This window comes from Peromyscus maniculatus, chromosome 8 (assembly GCF_049852395.1).
Source record: "Peromyscus maniculatus bairdii isolate BWxNUB_F1_BW_parent chromosome 8, HU_Pman_BW_mat_3.1, whole genome shotgun sequence".
NCBI lineage: Eukaryota > Metazoa > Chordata > Mammalia > Rodentia > Cricetidae > Peromyscus > Peromyscus maniculatus.
The window spans coordinates 13665423-13686744 of NC_134859.1; the positions used below are offsets into that span (position 1 = coordinate 13665423).

The 21322-nt window shown below is 42.8% G+C and overlaps 1 protein-coding gene across 1 annotated transcript in view; it reads left to right on the top strand.

The window, feature by feature from the left end:
* Positions 1-21322, top strand: part of Dock2 (dedicator of cytokinesis 2) — a 408847-nt gene that overhangs the window by 162985 nt on the left and 224540 nt on the right. The window contains exon 26 of the mRNA XM_015997613.3: positions 2642-2790. Within this exon, the coding sequence (XP_015853099.2) occupies positions 2642-2790 (149 nt within the window). The remainder of the gene's footprint in view (positions 1-2641; positions 2791-21322) is intronic.

Here is a 21322-nt window from a genome sequence, read left to right on the forward strand (position 1 = left end):
ATCTTCTCAAGGGGCACTTTTGGGGACTCTCTGTCCAGGCAGCTGTAGAGGAGGAAGACATTCTGCTGCACTGTGGATCTCTGTTGTGAATTTACTCACAAAACTAACTTTTGAGGAGAAGGATGGTGCTCATCTTCTGATTGTTTAAAGACAGGAACAATTGCGAGGCATAACTGGCTGTGGAGTATTCTGAAGTTGGAATTATCCATATTCTGAGCAAGGGCTTCCTGCCTGAAATGATCTTATTTGGTTTTCCTGTCGCATGTACTCTAACACCTGGGATTTCCTCTAACAAATCCAATGTTTTCAAGTTGCAAGTCAATATCCCTTTAAAAATGCATTTTGAAGCAAACATTTGAACAAACATGTAGGACGTGTCTTCTCTGGACCTGCGAGCAACAAAAACCTACTTTAGAAAAGTTACATCTAAACAAATGTATTCAGAAGATGAGCCATTCGTAGACCCTGGAGAAGCTGCAGAGCGAGTCAACAGGGAGGGCAGAGCTAGAGTAGTTCTGAGGAGGGAACAGAGGTGAGGGTATGGCCTCCTCCATGCAGATGACAGCTGAACTCCATGAGGTCTGGAATCTCTGTGCAATGGTTCAGAGTACAGGGATCCATCACTTCCTACCTGTGTACACATAACATTGGCAAAATGAGGAGATAGCACCTTCTCCTCTAGTGAACAGAAAGAGTAACTCAGTTAACTCTTGCTAAATACTTTAAATGGTACATTTAAACCTAGCATGCTGTAAGAACCCCATATATGTTAGCAGTTAATAATGTCATCGGTTACCATTATAAATGGTCCCTGGAGATTCCCATGTCAGACACCACCATATTTAAGACTCAGTGCTCAGCCCTTATCCTAAGGAGTACAGACACCTTTTAACAGTTTCTCAGGGTTGGAGCCCAGGGTGGGATGTCTTTTCCAAAGTCATTCAGGGTGCTGGCCAGAAGAGAGGAGTGCAGATGTTGGGGTAGAAAACAAGAGCTGTGCTTGGTGCCTTTCCTCTTCACCTTGATTTTAGCTTCTGCCCTTTCTTATTGTTCATTACCTTGGTTGGATTTTAAGTACCTAACGGGAAATAATCAAGCTCATCCCTGTACCTTCAGAAACCTGGTGCCTCAAAAGATAAAGGAAATGTTCAACATCTAGTTGTTGGATTGAATTTAAATGACATTCTGGTGTATATGATTCATGTCTTAGCTCAAGTGGCATCTGGCTGTAGATGATTTGAAATGGTTTTGGATCTTTTTCCCCCCCCTTAAAGGTTTTGTTTTTTAAGGGAAATGTAGAGATAAAATTGTGTAAGTCTTTAGAACACTCCAGAAATGTCCTGAGACAGCACTGTTAGGAGAGATCCTCTTCTCCACTAAAGTTCTAGTTTATTTCACTCTGAGGGCAATGTGCACAGGAGCCAGGTGGAAGACTGTTCAGCATTTGTATTGTTTTGTAATTTGAAAAATGTCCAACAATAGGATTATGGTCAAATGAGAAAACATATCTGTGATGTGAGAATGTTATAGTAGTTAAAGAATTAAGTTAGTTGCTACATGTAAAAATATAAAAATTGCTCCAAGGAATATTGGTAAGTGAATGGTGTCAAGAAACTAAGCCACACCTGTAACCATGCCTCCTTTTTTTTAAAAAAAAAAATTTTATTTTACAACACTATTCAGTTCTACATAATAGCCACAGATTCTCTTGTTCTCTCCCTTCCTACCCCCTCCCCTTCCCCCCAGCCCACCCCCCATTCCCACCTCCCCCAGATCAAGGTCTCCCCCGAGGACTGGGATCGACCTGATAGACTCAGTCCAGGCAGGTCCAGTCCCCTCCTCCCAGATTGAGCCAACTGTCCCTGCATAAGTCCCAGGTTTCAAACAGCTAACTCATGCAATGAGCCCAGGACCTGGTACCACTGCCTAGATGCCTCCCAGACAGATCAAGCCAATCAACTGTCTCACCTATTTAGAAGGCCTGATCCAGTTGGGGGCCCCTCAGCCTTTGGTTCATAGTTCATGTGTTTCCATTCGACCATGCCTCCTTTTGAAAACAGATAGAGGCAGAGGACACTGTAGGATTTATTCTGCTATATATGGAAAGTCATACACAAAGATCATGATAGTTTATAACCATAATATGATATGAATTAAAGTAAGCACAAAATGAAAATGAGACTAGGAGAATTTATACTGCAACATGTGCATACATGTATATGTATTTACATATTTAAACACATAAAATAAAATAGCTAGTTGATTCTAGGGAATGAAGGACAGGGGAGAAATCAGAATTGTGAATTATATTCTAAGGAAATCTTACCCTAACCTTTAATACTTAATCTTTTTACACAGAAAATATATTTGTTAATTATCAGCTAATGAAAAATCATATAAATTGTTATTTAAGTTCTGTAATAATATAATCACAAATATTTAATAGGGTATATCTATTATAATTATATATAGCACATTGCATTTATGACTGTATTGTAACATAAAGGTAAATGTTTTCATGAGAAATGACAAAGAACAATGGAGTTCCTATACGTATACATACATACATATTATATATGAAGGAAAGAAAGGAAACTAAACAGGAAGCCCATATACATGCCTGTCACTACTTTGCTTCCAGAATGCCGGGACATTCTGCTTCCTGTCATCACCAAAGAGCTGAAGGAGCTGCTGGAGCAGAGGGATGATGGGCAACACCAGGTCTTGGAGAAGAAGTACTGCGTGGAACTGCTCAACAGCATCTTGGAAGTCCTTAGTTGTCAGGATGCGGTGAGTCCTCAGCATGCGGTTGCTGCCCTGGGCTCAGATCTGGGCTCAGCTGACTAAGCTGTAAACTATTGATGCTTGGTGAAGAGCATTTGAAATCTAAAGAGAGAAATCAACACCTGCTCGGCAGCCTGGCTATTCCAGTGATGTGTCTTTCGTGGCTGTGAATGATGGAGCTGGGATAGACAGCAGTCACGAGTGCACATTTTGTTATCCTGTGTCCTAGTGGACAGGTTTCCCCCAAATGCAGGCATGAATATCATCATAGCCTTTCTAGGTGGTTTGCACATGCCTTGTCTGTTTTTGCATCCCTAGTTTTCAGGGCTGCTAAGGGGAACTTCTTATGCTCATATGGGCAAGAGAACAAGCTCAGCGGCTTTCACCCCGAGGGGCTTGAGTTTGGTGTCTCAGAAGACCTCTTATAGTGGTAGAAATAGTTAAGGCTCTTCCTGGAGCTGGAGAGACAGCTCAGTGGTTAAGAGCACTGGCTGCTTTACCAGAGATCCTGAGTTCAATTCCTAGCAACCACGTGGTGGCTCGCAACCATCTGTAATGAGATCTGGTGCCCTCTTCTGGCCTGCAGGTATATATGCAGAGCACTTATACATAAAATAAAAACAAATACAATTAAAAAAAAAAAAAAAAAAAAAGACTCCCTGCCTCAGCCAATTTCCCAGGCCCGTGCTCCAGGGAAAGTGTGTGGTGTGTGAGTGTGGGAGGGGCAGGGCTGAAACTGTGAAGCCAGTGTGCATTTGATTGTCATTGTCCAGCCATCCAGGGACAGACCTGGAGCCTAAAGGAAATGTCTCAATGGAGTGCTGGAGGCGTCCCAAGGACAGACCCTAGCAGAGTGATGCAGGCTGAGAAGCAGTGCTGAGACACAGCTCAGACTTGCTGAGAACCTCAAGAGAGAGGAACGGCTTATTGGTTGGTTTGGCCTAAGTTTGTGTGGAAAGATCTCAATGTGCCCTGCCCTTATGTGGGACTGTACTCAGAAGACTTAGACCCAAACAGTCAAGAAGTCTTTCCTGAGTATTTATGTAAACATTGCTCCTCACCACTTTCTGTTCCTGCACAGTCCTCAGAGAAGAGCTTTCGGGATGAACTCTCTTCTGTGGCTTAAACCTTCGAATGGTGATGTTTCTGTACTGCTTAAATCTCATAGTCAGCCATAATGATCGGCCTCCCTATTGTGATTTCTCTTATTTCTTCCTTCTGTCCTTACCATCCTAAGTAACAGTCTTCTGATCACCGGGTGAGAGCAGATTTTGCTTCATTTATTCACTCATCTATCATTCATTCATTTACTCAGGAAATACATGAAGTGCACAAGTGTGTGCTAGGCACTGGGAATACAGAGCATGAAATGATTCCTCAGGAATGTCATTACAGAAATGTAAATAAGCAACTGGAATATGCAGGCTTAGCATCTGTAACTTGAAATCCCAACTCTGAAATGCCCCCAGAATGAAAACTTCAAAGTGCCACGTGTTGAAGACATTGGTAGAAAGTTCTAGTCCTTGAAATCTTGTTTCATGCACAAATTAATATTACCAATTATTTATTATATAATCAATAGATGATCCTTAAATTATGACCATTTTGGTTAAAAAGTTTATACTCTGGTTAATAAAATTGCCTAAAATAATTTTCATTCTATATATCTTAATAAAATTATTTTCATACTATATATCTAAAGTATATGTGAAAAAGAGAAGAGTTTCATGCTTAGACATGGGTCCCAAACACAAGATATGTCATGGAATATATGGAATAAACATGTCTTTAAAATCAAAAAACAACATGTAATGTCATAGCTAAACTATAGGATGCTAAATGTACTAGACCACCCAAGGAGTGACTAAGTAAGTGTGTATGTGGGAGCACTAGTGTATGGGGGGAGTTCATCTAGGAAGCATTCACAAAGAAAGTGAAATTTCAGCTGGTGTTCAAAGGTTAAAAATAATTATGACTCTTGCTATTTTCTGTTTGCTGGGCACTGTGCAAAATGCAATCCATGCAGTCTTATTAATCTGCTCCTAAGCAGTAAGGTTTGTTATTCCCATTTCATGAAAAACATTGAAATTCATAACCCATTAATATTTAAGGCCAGACAAAGTAATTCAAGCTAAGATTCATCAGACTATGTGGTCTGTGTAATCATGGATGTGAAGATACAAGGGAATGCCATTTCCTCCACTCCACATCCTTGTTTGGAATGGAAGCAGAAAATGGACCCCGAGAGCTTGAATACAACAGTCCTTCCTGAGATGAGACCAGGCTGATAGTGTTTCTCAGTACATCTGCCTGCCAGCTGTTGAGCTGGCACTGGGCTTTGCCATTTAATCCTTATTGTTGTTGTTGTTGTTGTTGTTGTTGTGTGTGTGTGTGTGTCTGGTCTTACAGTATAAGGACATGGGAGCTGGCACTGGGCTTTGCCATTTAATCCTTATTGGTGTGTGTGTGTGTGTGTGTGTGTGTGTGTGTGTGGCTGGTCTTACAGTGTAAGGACATGGGAGCTGGCTCTTCATTTCTTTAGAACCATCTGAAGGAATGTTTCTTTCTGTTGACTAGCCAATATGCAGTGGTTCTTCACCTTTCATAAATGCTTGGGAATTCATAGTTTGCGGAAGCACAGTTATAATGAGCATTCCTATTCCTCTTATTCCCAACGTAGGTAGTGCCCAGTTCTTTTGTACAGCAGCCGCTGAAGCTCCACCCACCTCAGGGAAATGGTGCTTCCAGCTCGGCTCTACATATTGTCATCATCATCATCTTGCAACTTCAGTAACATTACAGACCCTGCCTCCCTTCTGTGAGAAGAGGCTGCTGTCTCACCCAGCCTCAGGACTCAGGGCTTCAGAAGCCTACAGGGAGTAGGAGGCCCTTGAGTAACTCCTGGACTCAGGATGTAGGAGGTGTGCTGTCTCTTTCACAGCCTAAGTCACTTTGGTAATGAGGTCTGACTAGAGTTGTAGTCCACTCCTCTCTCAGGATAAGCGGTTGTCTGGTAGGTGAGTTATCCAATGATATTATCACCACTGAGTCGGTGCAAGATTCTAATCTGGTAAGCTTCACACACCTCCAGTTTATGAAGGTAAAACTGTGTCTCTGCTGAACATTTTCTTCTAAGACTCTGGTTCTGAGCACATTGAGCCGGGGCTGCACATCGGAAATCCCCAACTACCTAATTGAAATCTCTCTCATTCTAGTTGATTGTGACTCTCAGGGACACTTCACCTGGGGAGCTTTTGAAAGATGACAATGCTGAGCCCCAGCCCAAGCACTGGGATTTCATTGCTAAGGGAGCAGAGGAGGCATTGCAGTGAGAAGTTTGCTGGGTAATGAATGGCTGGCCAAGGGCCACGGTTCCTGTGCAGAAGGTCTCCATCTTAAGCTTACACCCTAGTGATCTGGAGGAACAATGAAGCATGGTTTGATCATCAGTTCTGGAGACTGGGATCTGATACCCAATTGCTTGTTTCTCTCAAGTGCCCAGGTGACTTCTATGTTGCTGGGCTAAGGATCATAAGGGAATGTGCCCAATTTCACCTTTTTTTTCACTATTTCCTTGAATTAGAGCAGTGGTTCTCAACCTTCCAAATGCTGTGACCTCTTAATACAGTTCTTCATGTCATGATGACTCCCAACCATAAAATTATTTTTGTTGGTACTGCATAACTGTACTTTTGCTATTGTTTCGAATCATTATGAAAAGATCTGGTAAGTGATCCCCAAAGGGGTCATGACCCATGGGTTGAGAATCACTGAACTAGAGGACTAGCTAGGCTCCTTCTCACTTCTTTATCTCCTTAATTCAAGAACCTATCCAATATACATTTAATAAGCCACAGGGTAACAAAGGCTCCCAACCTATTCATCCCACTCAGGAATTCATTCTGGCAGGTTAGCAGTGACATGGAGTGTGCAGAGACCTGACTTTGAAAATCCAGACATATGAACAACAGGATTTTATGCAGACATTTTCAAAAATGAAATTATGACATTTTGAGGAAAGTGGATGCAACTGGAAATCATTATGTCAAGCAAAATAAGCCAGACTCAGGAAGATGAGTGTGCATGTACTTTCTCATACGTAGAACCTAAGTTTAAAATTATATATACATATGTATCACTTCACATTTATGCTTATATATGTGCTTGTAGGTTACAAAGCTAAAAAGGGGATCATGATGAGGGAGGAGAAGACTTTACGGACGTCTGGAATAGAGAGGGTAATGGAATGTATGTAACAGGAAAGCAGATGTGATTAACTAGGGGAGGGAGAGCTGGAGGTGGGAGGGCCACAGGGCAGGGCAGTGGGGGAGTGGAGCCAATGGGAACAATGCCTAACAACACAGGTTTGAGGGTGAGACCCATTGCTTTGTATGCCCACATACCAAATCAGTTTAGAAGAGGGGAGGGAAGGAACCCAGACCACGGGATATCATGTTTGTTTTGCACAGGTGCCAACTTCCCAACGCTTGGACTTTGGAAACACATTTAGAACAGCTACCCAGAGCAAATGTCCTGAATTTTCCTTCTGCTACTTGGACCCGCTATCTTCATACCAGAACAGCCAGTAATTGCTGATTCTTAGTTGATGCCATGCAGCAGTTCCTTACCAGCCCAGGCTTAGACAATGACCGCTGGCTGGAACTATTTCTGGGGAAGAACCGTGTGTGTAAGTGCAGCAGTTAGAGTGTCCTGTGGGACAAGTTTCGCTTTGAGGCTGGCACCTGTGTTTGGAGGATGGGAAAGGATGCTTATCTTTAGTTGTCGCCGTTGGCGTAATTACAGTGCCACCCAGGAGGCCTACCAGGTTCTCCGTAAGCCTGGGTGGCTTATGACTCAGGGCAAGCTGTCTGTCTTAGCCTGGGTAGAGGGTTTTAATTATTATCTATATAGACGATAGTGTTAAATTTCCTCACACAGCTGCCATACTTTGCCTTAGCATATGAAAGGTGCTGGCTCAGGTGAGGAGGAGCAGCCTGGCTTCTATTCCCATTCACTCCCCTTTCTCTTTGTCACTGAGCAAGATGGGCTGTCAGCTCCAGTGACCCCCAAAGGTGGCTTTCCAGGGACTCATTCTGTACCTCATAGCCTTCTGAGGAATTCATACAATTGAATTTTGTACCTGAACTTGATGGAGTTTTAGGGTTTTTTTTTTCTCTCTCTCTCTCAAACTAGGGTTTTCATTTTTACATCCTATTCCATGAGGAGAAAGGAGGGTGACCATTTTATACCTCACATAGCAATCAAGTGGGTAAAGATGAGTTTGCATTTTCAAAATGGAAAAGGGTTGTTCATACCTGAACCATGGAGCTAGGGGTGCCTAGAATCACCAGTTAAGAAAAACGGAAGGTGTGGTGACCTTTAATCCCAGCACTGGGCAGACACAGGCAGGAGGGTCACCTGCAAGTTCAAGACCCATCTGGGATGCAAACTGAAGCCCTGTCTCAAAGTATCTTTTAAAGACTTGGGTTTTTTAGTCTGTTGCCTGTGCCTGGGTGTGGGCATGAAGAAAGTGTTAATGCCAGTCCATCTCAATGTGAGCCTTTGGCTTCTCATTAGCGTCAACACTGGGATGGAGAAATTCTGCATGCGCAGCTTCTCTTACCCAGAGGGCTCTTCCAAGTCCTTCTCTGTGGGGAGGACCCCAAATTCCTGTCAGCTGAGGTAGATCATTGACTCTACTCTGATAAAAAAGATAAAGAAATAGTAGGATAAATGGGTAGATCACTGAATCTACTCTAAAAAGAAAAAGGGGAAGATATAAAAATGACAAAAAGGAAGATTACTGAATCTATTATGAAAAGAAAAAAGAGAATATGAATATGATAAGATAAAAGGTCAATTTTTGAATCTACTTTTAGAAAGGAACTACTTGTTTTAAATAGGATAAGTAATGAAATTTTTTGTCTGAGTTTATCAAATGTTACTGGACTGGACATTGTTAATATATATAATGGAGTTTTTTGTCTGAATCTGTCAAATGTTAATGGACTAGACATTGTTAATGTAATTCTTGACTGTATATAGTATATATACTTATTGGATAGTTTTTCTTGTATTAGTTATAAGCTTTTTTAAATTTTAGACAAAAAAAGGGGAAATGTGGTGGTATTGTGTTCCCCAAAATATCTTATCTGGGGTCAACAAAAACTTATCTGGGGTCAAAGAACAGAACAGCCACTAAATACAGAGGCTAGAAAATGATGGCACTCACACCTTTAATCCTATCACTTGGGAGGCAGAGATCCATTTGGATCTCTGTGAGTTCAAAGCCACACTGGAAACAGCCAGGCATGGTGACTCATGCCTTTAATCCCAGGAAGTGATGGCAGGAAGCAGAAAGGTATATAAGACGTGAGGACCAGGAACTAGAGCTGGTTAAGCTTTCAGACTTTTGAGCAGCAGGTCAGCTGAGATTCATTCTGGATGAGGACTCAGGCTTCCAGTCTGAGGAAACAGGATCAGATGAGGAACTGGCGAGGTGAGGTAGCTGTGGCTTGTTCTGCTTCTCTGATCTTCCAGCTTTAACCCAATACCTGGCTCAGGTTTGTTTTTATTAATAAGACCCTTTAAGATTCTTGCTACAGTCAGCTTTAGAGATCTTCAGAGCTTTCTCCCTTCATCTCCACTCCCCGCCATCCCCAGGTAGAATGAAGAACTTTCTTATCTTTAATTCTGCATTTTTCCTCTTTTATGTTACACTCTTCTGCATCTCTCTCAGCCAGGCTTGGAGCACAGATGCTCAGAGTACAAGCCTCACCCTTCATGTCACCATGGACCAGTCCCACCTCACTCCATCATTCTGCTCAAGTCCTAAGCTTCCTAATTTGTACTGTGTTTCCTTTCTCAGCTTCTATGTCCTCTTAGCGTCACATGAAAGTGGCCATTGCTCTTGCCTACCTAAGCCTAGTTCTGAAGTCACACAAATGTCACCATCCTTGGGGAGCCTTCTCTAATCCTCCTCCCCTCTTCTGTGGTCCCGGGAGCCAGTCACCTGCTGCAGTGTGCACTTGTGTGGTCATACTCTGAGGACTAGCCTGTCTGCTGCAGGGCGGAGGTGGCCTGAGGTAGAGACCAGCTATGTTGGCCTCTGCTGCTGCCAGCCCAGCAGTGAATGGTCCCCGAGGCTGCCTGGAGGAAGGTGTGCTAAGTGCTTCACATGCCCTCTCAAACAAGGAATGACGGGCCCCAAATCTCCCCACGGATGTTCTGGTGCTGGAGGGTCATTTTCTTTGCTCTCTATGGAGGCCATTGGCAAAGGGGTCCAATTAATCCCAGCTTCCCACTGGTCTGCATGAGACCTCCTGTTTGGTCAAAACCAATTTTTTATTCAATTGATTTTAGAGAACTTAATTGGTTTTTATTAGTGGAGCAGCCAGTGTCCTTTCTCAACATTAGAAGAAATCCCACTGGGTGTGCCTGAACAGCTGGTTTGTGCATAGTAGCCTGGGCTGCCTTGGAAACAGAATGATGCATAATGCTGGTTGTTTGTTATGACGCTTCTTTAGGTAAGGATTAAAATGGGGTGGGAACTTCTATGAAAACTCACACTTAGCTGAGCCCTTTCCAGTTGGTTGTTCTGACAATCCTAGTTGTTTGTTATTTTGTTTGGGGGAAAAAGGTCTCTTTAGGGATTATTATTATTATTATTATACTGAACTTAGTATTGTTGACTGTTTGGTATGCTCTGTTGGGCTCCAGGCAGGAGCCTGGTTCTGGCCAATGGCCTTCTTTATTTCCACCTAATAATTCTTACATTTTTATCCTCATTTTCTATTCCCACTTCTCAGAGAACCCAGAGCTTCGGGCAACCTGCCTGGAAGAGGGTCAAAAGAGGCCACTGCTGCCTTTTGCCATTACCATCTAATTCCCTAGAATCAATACCACCCCGCCAAAGCAGCCAGGGTTTCTTCTAACCTACCTGCCCCCTTCCTAGTATTCAAATTAAAGGCATGGAGACAAGGTTTGTTGAAATTCTTTTGTCTGTGGGGCGTTCCATAGAGCAGCGCATGGTGGCCAGGCTCCAAGCTGAACACTTGGGAACCCGGTCCCTCTTCCCCCCTTACTCTTCTTCCAATTCCATGGGATGAAATGTGCCCTCCCCAGGCTGCTGCAATGGCTATCCTGAAAGGATGACACAACTCTTGTTTATCTGTGTCTGTTACATACAGAAATGGGGTTCATGATGCTCCTTATGCTACGGAGGAAGCTAAGCCTCGGAGAGCAGTGGGTTATCATTCCAACTGTGACTCCACCAGGAGGAAAATTCTCCTCTCACCCCCAAGTCACAGCCCTTTGCCCCCCACCACTGCACACTGACATTGCCGTTTCTCTAGTGTTCTTGCCCTAGAGGTCAGTGATCATACTTTGGAGCTTATTCCATGGATAAGCTCATGGCTTATTCCACTAGTGTTTGGACTGTTCTTAGTATGTGCAACATGGTGCCACCCACTAGGGTAGGGAAGATGTCCTACCTTTGCTTTTTATCTGGAGTCCTGGAAAACCATCAAAGCTCTCATTAGAAATGGGACACAGTCTCCAGCAGGGTCTGGATTACCGTAATGAATGCCTGTGGAAAGAGCCAGCATATTCCAGGCCTATAACCTGCTCTCTGTGATGCTTTCCTTCTTCCTTGGTGTCCCCTGTTCCTCTGTGCTCCTACACTATTGCAAGCTGCTTTGAAAGCAAACGTGGAATCCTTTTAAGGTCAGCAAAAGGGCCAAGCAGCCTGCCGTGGGAATGACAGACAGGGACTGGAAACTGTAGCCTGATTAGCCTGGAAGGTAAGCTCCAGGCCAGAACTGGTGGTTACAGATGTTTTCATCCCTCTCTGGCTGGTAGGAGGTTTGCCAAGGAGCAGCAGATGTTGCTTCTGGGTACAGCTTTCGGTGGCGGCAGGGCTTAGTCCATCGGGGGATCCTAGAGGGAAATGTCATGCTGCTTTTCAAGGGCTCCTTTGGAGCATTCCAGATCTCCTGGGCCTTATGAAAACCATTGTACCAATTGTGGTATCTTGGAATTCACTTATACCAATTCTCGGGTGTCAGAGGTTGACTTCTTAGGAATTTTATGAGACAATTGCTAAGTAACTGCCTTGATTAAACATTTATTTAAGTCTGTAATTAAATGGGTCACATTAAAATCAAAAGTAGTAGATACTCAAAGCATTCCTAATTAGCTTGTAAGGTTTTATTCTTACCTATGCACTTAAGATTATTTATATCTATTATATCTGAGTGGCAGAAATTCGATGGAATGCTTGGTTATTGTGCCTAGAAAACAACCAGGAAGAATATTTAAAACAAACAAACAAACAAAAAGCTGGGAGTAAACATGTAAACATTATATATCATGGCCAGCATTTAAAACTACATTTCCCAGGGAAGCAGTTCACAAAAAGTCTACTTTCATAATGTTGCCAAGGATCCAGATGGGTTACCCCAAACCAGAAAAACCTCAAAGCCTGTGGGTGCTGCCTAGGTGCTACCATTCTGACCCTGGTGACTTTGACTCTGATGGTGTGCTGTGGTCCTCACAGGATTGGTGGGAAAGATTGCCTTCTGGGGATGTATTGATTTGAAGACAAGCTGAACATCCAACCTTAGGCCAGGGAGGGGATGTATGGCTCACTTCTTGTGACAGTGCATATTGATTGGTGATGGCTTCTTCCCCAAGAGTGCTGAGGATTTTGAAGTCTTGTGTAGGCCACTGGGGGCGGGGGAGAGCCTAGAGAGTGGGGAGGGAGCGGGACAGTGGATTTGCTACATTTCCTCTAGAGGTCTGAACCTATGGCTGTGGGAAAGTCAGCTTTTATTGGGGATTATCTTTACCCTTAATGACAGTGTAGAAGTTGATCTCTTGATTAAGTGAGCACCAGTGAATTCATTGTTAACAGGAAGAGCCAACAATGGGTCCTAAAGAAATGAGCAAAAGTATGAGAAGCAGAATATTTAAGGAGTCCTAAAGCATTTTCCTTAAGTGTCTATTTTTTTTATTTTATAATTTGGTTTAATTTTACATATCAGCCACGGATTCCACTGTCCTCCCTCCTCCCGCCTGACCCCCGTCCTTCCCCCAGCCCACCCCCCATTCCCATCTCCTGCAGGGCAAGGACTCCCCTGATAAATGAAGACCCTATGGGAATAGGAAGAAGCAAAGTGCTAGAGAGGTCCCCAGAAATCCACAAAGATACGTCCATAATAGACTACTGGCAATGGTCGAGAGACAGCCCGAACTGATCTACTCTGGTGATCAGATGGCCAAACACCCTAACTGTTGTGCTAGAAGTGTCTATTTTTTTAATGGTAGGGAGAAGCACTAACTTCAGAGTAGAGGGACCAGACAGACATGGCCAGTAGAAAACAAACTCTGGCTCCAGTTTTTCTTATAGTACTCTGAAAACACAGGACACTTTGGATTCCAGATTGGAGGGATGAGTCCCCACAAGCTAGGTAAGCAATAATTCATGCAACAAACACCGACTTGGTACCCCTCACTCTGACCCTGTCTACCTGGAGGTGGAGTGCTGTCCCTCAGTCCTTGTTTGTCCCTACTTCTGGAGCTAGTTGCTTTACTTGAGCTTCTGACTGTTAGATAACTTGGGGTTACCTAACACCCTCCTTTGATTCAATTGATATCCTGGAGCAGCTCCTAGGACTCAGGGAGGCTCTTGTGTTTACTGGCTTATTAAAAGGGATGATGGATCCATATGGGAAAATGGGCTCTAGGCTTCTAGATTCTGTCTGGGAACTTCACCCTCTAGAACAGCAGTTCTCAACCTGTCATGCCTCATTTGGGGGCCATATATCACCTATCCTGCTTATCAAATATTATGATTCATAACAGTAGCAAAACTACAGTAATGAACTAATTTTATGGCTGGGGGTCACCACAACATGAAGAACTATATTAAAGGGTCACAGCATTAGGAAGGTTGAGAACCACTGCTCTAGAACTTTCCACATGTTCAGCAGTCTAGAAGCTGTCTCAAGCCTGGCCTGCGCAGTTTTGTGGAAACATCACTGCACCAGCAAGAGAGCCAGTAGCTAGGGTAGAGGTAACCACTGGCCTGAGAGTTTGCATTTTTCTCCATGTCTTCCTTGAAGCTGGATGGCAGACCTAGAATGAAGGTCTCATCTTTGCTATTAGACAAGGGGACCTATGGGAAATTCATTATGGTCCCCCACTCTAGGACAGGAATATTGGGGAGTGTGGTGGTTTGAATGAGAATGGCCCCATAAGCTCATGTACCTGATGCACACACACAGCACTAGAGAGTAACCGAAGAAGGGATTTGGAGTTTCTGTGACCAGTCTCTGAAAAGAGGGAGCCTAGATTCTGTGCCCTGACTGATGGAGGAAACCACAGATGAAAACCACCCGGTTCATATCATATTATTGTATATGATATTCATCAAGTGAAGGAGGGATTACAGGCAGGGAAACAGACTAGCCAACATCACGTGCCTCTTTGTAGGATACACTGAGAAAGGCGTATCACTTCTCTGGTAGCCTTGCCCAGACAACCTTCACCTAACAGCAAGCTAGTAAAGGAGACTAGGCTGAGGAGAACAAAGTCCTTACTAGATTAGTGTCTACAAAGTTGAGTTCCAAAAGTTGGTGAAGGTTGAGGTACTGGCACAGACTGGAGAGGCTTTAGGAAACTATCACCATGGGCCCTTGAGTGAGCTCCTGGGCCAGAAAATGGACATTTAGAGCAACAATGGGAAAAATTACAGCAAAACCCACATTTAGATAATAGTACCCTCTTTGTTTAACATCTTAGAGGGGGTACTGGGCCAAGGTGAGAGAGAACCTCTATTTGTAACTTTTCTATAAACCTAATGTTATTTCCAAATGGAAACATTTTAAATGTATAAGTATTTAAGTGGTGACTCATTGCAAACGGGGAGCCCAGAGAGTGGGGTTTCAGGTCACCTGTGCCAGCGTATAGATAAAGGCTTTCTCTGGTTATAGTTAGGAACAACAGAATCTACTACCCAAGGGCAAACCTTACTAGGAGACTGCACTAGCAAAATGGCCATTGGCTACTGAGATCATGAGGGGCCAATGGAGTTTCCTAGTGCCGCCCAGTTAGGTAGCGGATTGGAGAATGCTTACCCAAGACTGAGCTGGGACCAGTGGCTTGAGGTGCATAGGACTACTGCCTGTTCCCGACTTCCCATGCTGCAGCATGTTGCCTGGGCTATTGGACAGCCATGTCTGTACTGCAATTCCTAAGCAAGAATGTTTAGCTTGAGTGCTACCTGCTGTTTGCCTGACAGACTCAGAAAATGGGGGATTTGGCTTCATTTTCCAGATGGTCATTGGGTCATTTGTTCTTCGGAGATCTACTTAGAAAATAAGAAGACAGCCCCTTGGTGATGTTTGACTAGGACTCCCCAATAAAGTTAATAATCCAACATGCTCTGTCTCATCAGCTCAGCACCATCTCACAATGCTTCCTGAAGGGTTCCGTGCTGTTTTTAAATCTCCCATGACTAAAGTTTGAAAGACTTCTTTGCCTACAGCCGCTGTGGGCTCTCCACCTCTACTCCACTCTTTCCTCAGCCCCTCCCTTTCTTGTGTCCCCAGTGTCAAGGACAGTGTGACAGAAGTGAGCCGCATGCCTGGGGGTGCGAAGTGCAAGCAGGCACCAGAATTCGGTAGCCTAGAAAAAGTGCAGTGTGGCGGCACACTCCTCTAACCTCAGCACTTGAGAAACTGAGGCAAGAGAATCACCACAAGTTTCAAGCCAGCCTGGGCTCAGAGAGAGACCCTATTTCAAAAATACACACCAAAAGTCAAAAACAACTTTTAAAAGAAAAAAAAACTTGAATATTGATACAACAGTTAAAACATCAGTATTAATAGTATTTTGCCATCATGCAATTTTTCTTACTATTAAATTAAAAAAAATAGTACATTAGATTTTGTTTTCCTTGACTATAGTTTTTTTTTTTTTTTTTAGGCACACTTCAACTTCTCCCAGTAGATGAATGCCTCACTCACATTTTTCTCTCACCCTTGCAAAAAAGACAAAATAACTTCTCCCCTGTAATACCAAAGTGGAGCTGTAACTCACACATGAGTATGGCAGTGTGAGGGGCAGGGGGGATCCTGCCCCTTCTATAACCCAAGACAGTGCTGGTTCTGTGGAAGAGGTCTGTACACAGGGAACCCTTGCATAAAGGCCCGGCTTGGAAAGAGCTGCCATGTACACTAAACCTTCAGTGGCTGGCCACTCACTTCCTAAAAAGTATATTTTGCATAATACCTGAATTACCTCTCCCCTCCACCACTTGGAGGATGAGTCAAAAGCTCCCTCAGCAGCAGAATAAGTACTGGCCGTGTATGGTCCCACTAGTTACTGTGGGAAACATGACTTTGATAGTTCAGTGGGTATAAATGTAAATCCTGAACTGTGTGTGTGTGTGTGTGTGTGTGTGTGTGTGTGTGTGTGTGTGTGTGTGTGTGTGTGTGTGTGTGTAGGGGAGTGCTTTTGAGCCATCCCTCTGTCTACAAGGCCTCAGCTGTCACATACCATCTGGGGACAGTAACCAGGGACTACAGCAGGGGAATTTCAACAAACGGACATTTCTCAGGGATGTGCTGGAGATAAACACAATTGATCCAGGAGCCCAAATTGGAAAGGAACTTTAACCCCTGAAGTTTCTCTGAGCAACCTGGCATGCTAACCTTCTCTGTGAGTCTCTGTTCTCCTGTCTCCTACCTGGAATCCAAGTTCTGCACACAGCTTTTTCCTCTCTTTCCTGCTGTTTGTAACTGGCATTTTACATCCTAACAGCCTCTCCTGAAAGGCACCTTCCTTTTTTTTTTTTGCCAGTCCTAAAGGTCTTCAGCAGGTGATGCACACCTTGGATCTAGCCCACAAATATATCTTGTTTTGTTTGTGAAATTATTCAACAAAAGCCACAGTCCCACTTCTTGTCGATGTTTTCTGGGTGACTGGATTCACTCTTAGAATGATCTGCTCTTCCCATGTAGATATCTGAATTGTGGCCCCTCAGAGGCGGCCCTCGCCTTTCCTGACAGGCCTAATCCAGTTTCCTTGTCCATTGAGAAACCCTCTGATGTTCCTCTCATCATTTTTGTAGTCATCTCTACTGCCTTCTGATCACACCGCAGTGTGCTCCAATTCAGAGTGATCGTGTGTGGTTTTACACTTGTTCATGTTTCAAATTCTGGCACATGTTGGGACAACTACATACATCTTGTTATTTCCTCTTTCACTAAAGCAACATCTTTCTATATAATCACTCACCGAATGTTAATTAAGCAGCTACTGTTTGTCAGACAGCATGCTGAGCATTAGGAATGGGAAGGCAATGAAGATGAGTTGCCTCAGAGATCGCATTTCCCAGCATCCTCCAGCTTCAGTCTCTAGTACCAAGTCTACTAATATGTCTGGGAGGACTTTATCACTGGCCTAGAACCATGGCTAGTACCATGTCTATAGTGAGTTTTGCTCTGAGCATTCAAGCATGGCAGTCTTTTGAAGCCCATGGTCAGTTTTTTCACTGTCTGATCCACCAAGCCTATTCCACATACTGGGATCCCCCTTGTCTCTTGAAAATGTGACATAGACTTTCATTTACTAAAAGTACTCTTTTTTTTTTTTTTTTTTTTTTAAACTGGGTGCTGGAAATTGAACTCAGGTCCTCTGGATGAGCAACCAGTGCTCTTAACCTCTGAGCTATTTCTCTAGCTCCCAAAAGTACTCTTCTAAAGGGTCCTATATCAGGTCTGTAGACTTCACAAGGGAGCAGCTAAAGCCAACCCCATGTTTCTCCTGTATGTCTACACTTCTTGACATAGTTCCAAATTTTAAGCAGACACCGAATAATGAGTCTCTGTTGTTTGATTGATCTTTCCATCTTCAATTAGTCGACTTCCTAGAAAGACATGCTGACACTGATTTTATATTTGATGCTCAGCAGAACCTAATGAGAAAGGTAAATCTGCTGCCACTGCATTAAATGCTACATAAAAAGCAGGGACCAACCTTGAATGTGGCAGTGACCCCAAAAGTTGTTGAGCCCTCAGTTTAGAGCACTGCAAACATTTCTCATCGAGATCATATGTCATTCTCAGGCTGGCTGTTCAAGCATCCTTAACTCACTGAGTAACTGAACACTGAGGCCGGGATTAGAGGCTTCCATTCCCTCCTCATCTAAACAGTGCATGGACCCTGTGTGCACACGACTATATGTGGCATGCACATCACATCTGGCTTGCCTTTACCATGTCTGCTTTCTCAACAGACACCAAACCCAGGAGCACAAAGACTGCGTTTCTCTTGTTCACTGTCACATCCTTATACAACACAAAACACATTTTGGATAGTGAGTACGCAATTTGGTTTGTATTGAGTTAAATTCTAGTTCAAAGATCATTTCAGTCCAGTGCCACCACAAACCAGCTGTGGGATCTTGATGGAATCTTCACATTTCTTTGAATTTGACAACAGTAACTATGAAGTTGCTGACGGTAGTACTTAATGTGGTTCCTTTACCCCTCCCTTTTACTGGAGTGCAACTCCTCAAAAATGTGTATGATACTTCCCCAGGGAAGAGCCCCCCAATTGGTTATCTAATACCAAGTGATCAGTTCTGAGATTATGTACACAAAAGTAACATTATACATACTTAACAGATTTTATTTATGTATTTAGGGGCATATACACATATACACATACATATGAAATAACAAAGAAAAATCCAAGGATTTGAATGAGAGCAGGAGGGGTGTGTGAGAGACAATGGAGGGAGGAAGGGGGTAAATGATGTAGTTAGAGTTTATCACAAAAGAAGTAAATGCATTTGTTTAGTCAGCAATGTCTGTACAGTCCTAGTTGAGGTCCTGGTAGCAAGAAAAATGATGTAGGATGTCAGGGTTTTCCAGCAGTCTTTAGGGACATGCTGGTTCTATTTCTAGATTTATGTCTAATAGACTCTGATTGGAGGCAGTTCACTCAAGCACATCTGCCAAGGAATACTGGATTTCATTTGTCTTCTGACTTTTCCATCTGAGTGTTGGTGACTTCAGGTGAGTGAGAGCAAACACTCAATGCTCTGGGATGCTCCCCAAAGGCTGAGATATTTGAACTCAATCTTTAGTTTTAATGATTCATATAAGGCTTTAAATTAAACTTCATGATAGATCCATGTATTAAAATATGAATATGCTATACATGAATTGAATACAATATCAAGAAATTTATATACAAAATATAACAAAGGGCTTTTACCTCAACCCTATGGTTAAGTGTTACGATGAACAAAATGGAGGCTTAAGTAGTCTCCAGCTACAGAGCAGTTTTGTGGCAGAGCCAGAATTTAATCTGTTTAGATCTAAACCTTTCCTCCAGCATCTCATCAAGGGTAAATAAAAACAGAGAGGCCCCTTATCTACCCAGTGTGTTCATAAAAACACTTCTGACATATTAACTGGAAAAGCAGAATACAAATGTCTGCATGCTGCATGGAGCGTCTGCAGGCAGAAGGACTTGAGCACATCACAGAATGAGAAACTGTGAACCCAGAGCTTTCATATGTATGACTTCATTTTCATTTCTGGTAATGCTTGTACAGTAAATGATAGATGTTTTTAAAAAGAATACCCTACATAATTTAGAGGTGTAATCTGAATAGATAAAGAGATGGCTGACTTCGCTCGGTATTACAGTTTATACCACACACTTCCCCCCGGGGGCCAGAGGTGTAAGAACGCTGGCAAGGCTGATACTGTTTATGTCTCTGAAGACAAGAGTCAGAAAACCAATCTCTGCAAAAGTGAAATATTTTTTTCCTGTGGATAGAGCTGGTCCCTAGAGAAAAGGGGTGCCTTCATATCTGGGTGCAAGAATTACATCAGCTGAAGAAGGTCAGAGAGGAATAATTCTAATCTTCCTAAAGCACTCCCCATTTCTAATTATTAATACATTTGAAATCTGTCCTGGAAGACAATGCAATGCCACATCTTTATAATTGTATGGTAAAAACTGAAAATAAGGTGGTACATACAAGAAAAAGGTTGCTAGCATCTTTGATCTTAACAGATGTCTGGCATATCTATTATTTCTGCATCAAATTCTAGTTTGATGTTAAAATATCAAGTAGACTTGGGCAATCCTCTTTGGCTTATCTGCTTATTCTTTCATTAGCCTGTCCCTACCTGTCCATCACTGACAGGAAATGGTCATGTTTTTACATATGTATTTGGTAATTACTAATATCTGCGAGTGAAACTGAAGCACTTTTGGGGAGCTCTACACATCAATTAGAGAAGCAGATATGGTTGGATTTTATGTCCCACCCTCCCATGCTGTGTCTAATGCTAGAAACTCAGAGACAGAGAAAAGCAACACCCTGCTTTAAGAGTCCACACAATCTCACAACATTGTTGGCTGAAATGGCAAATGCTAGGTGCTGAATTCTAACAGATGTTCTTCTGACCATGTCACTTGAATAGAGGTTGTGGGGGAACATCAGCCTGGCATCCAGGTAGCTTTGAAAGGATCCAAAATCACCTCAGATCTTAGGAAGTAGAACACAAGTGGCAGATAACTACTTCCAAACACTGAATACTCCTCCCCAAGAAACCTGCAATGTTCTTCCAGGAATGAACACGGGTGTTTGGCTCAGAAAAAAATTTGGTTATAGTCATCAACTAGGTTGACCTGCTTCTGATTGAACATTCAGAAGAAAGCCTTTCTTACCCTTGAGCTGGTCAGGGAAGGACTGGAACTCTGCATTAGATATAAGGGCTTTGTCTTGATCTGTGCAGATCTTGTGGGTGCTGCCACAGGCTCTTTTTTATTGGTCTTTTGTTTGTATATTTTGTTTTCCATTTTTGTGGGGGTTTGTATGGTTTTTTTTTGCTTTTGTATGTTTTGTTTGTTTATCAAAGAGAGAGAGAAAGTGAACATAAAGTTGGGTGGGTAGAGAGATGGGGAAGATCCGGGATGAATTGAGGTAGAAGAAAACATGACCAAAACATAGTATGAAAAAAATTATTTCAATTAAAAACCCCCAATTTTCTTAAAAATAGGACACTGAAGACATAGACTTAGAATGAGGTAGATAACTTCATTTTACATTAAAAATAAAATAGAGGGCCAAGAAAACATAATGGTATTAGAAATTTTCAACACATCAGGAAAAATAAAACTACATCTAGCTTTCCCAAATTTACTGTAGGAATAGAAGTTGATCACAGAGAGAAGAAAAAGTCGATGAAATGGTGCACACTACCTAAATGTTGTGGAAGGCGTTGGATGAGGAAGGCATTATTAATAATAAGATAGGACTGGAAATATGATTTTAAAAATACATCCAAATTCGGAAGTGGAGAAAAAGAAAGCACATGGAAGTTGTCACCATTAAAATGAAAACACCTTCTTTGCGGGATCAGGAAGAAGAGAAGTTGCCCCTTTCCAAACGAGAAGAAATAACTTCGACTGCAAGGCTTGTTTTTTCAGCACCATGGACAGGGCCAGA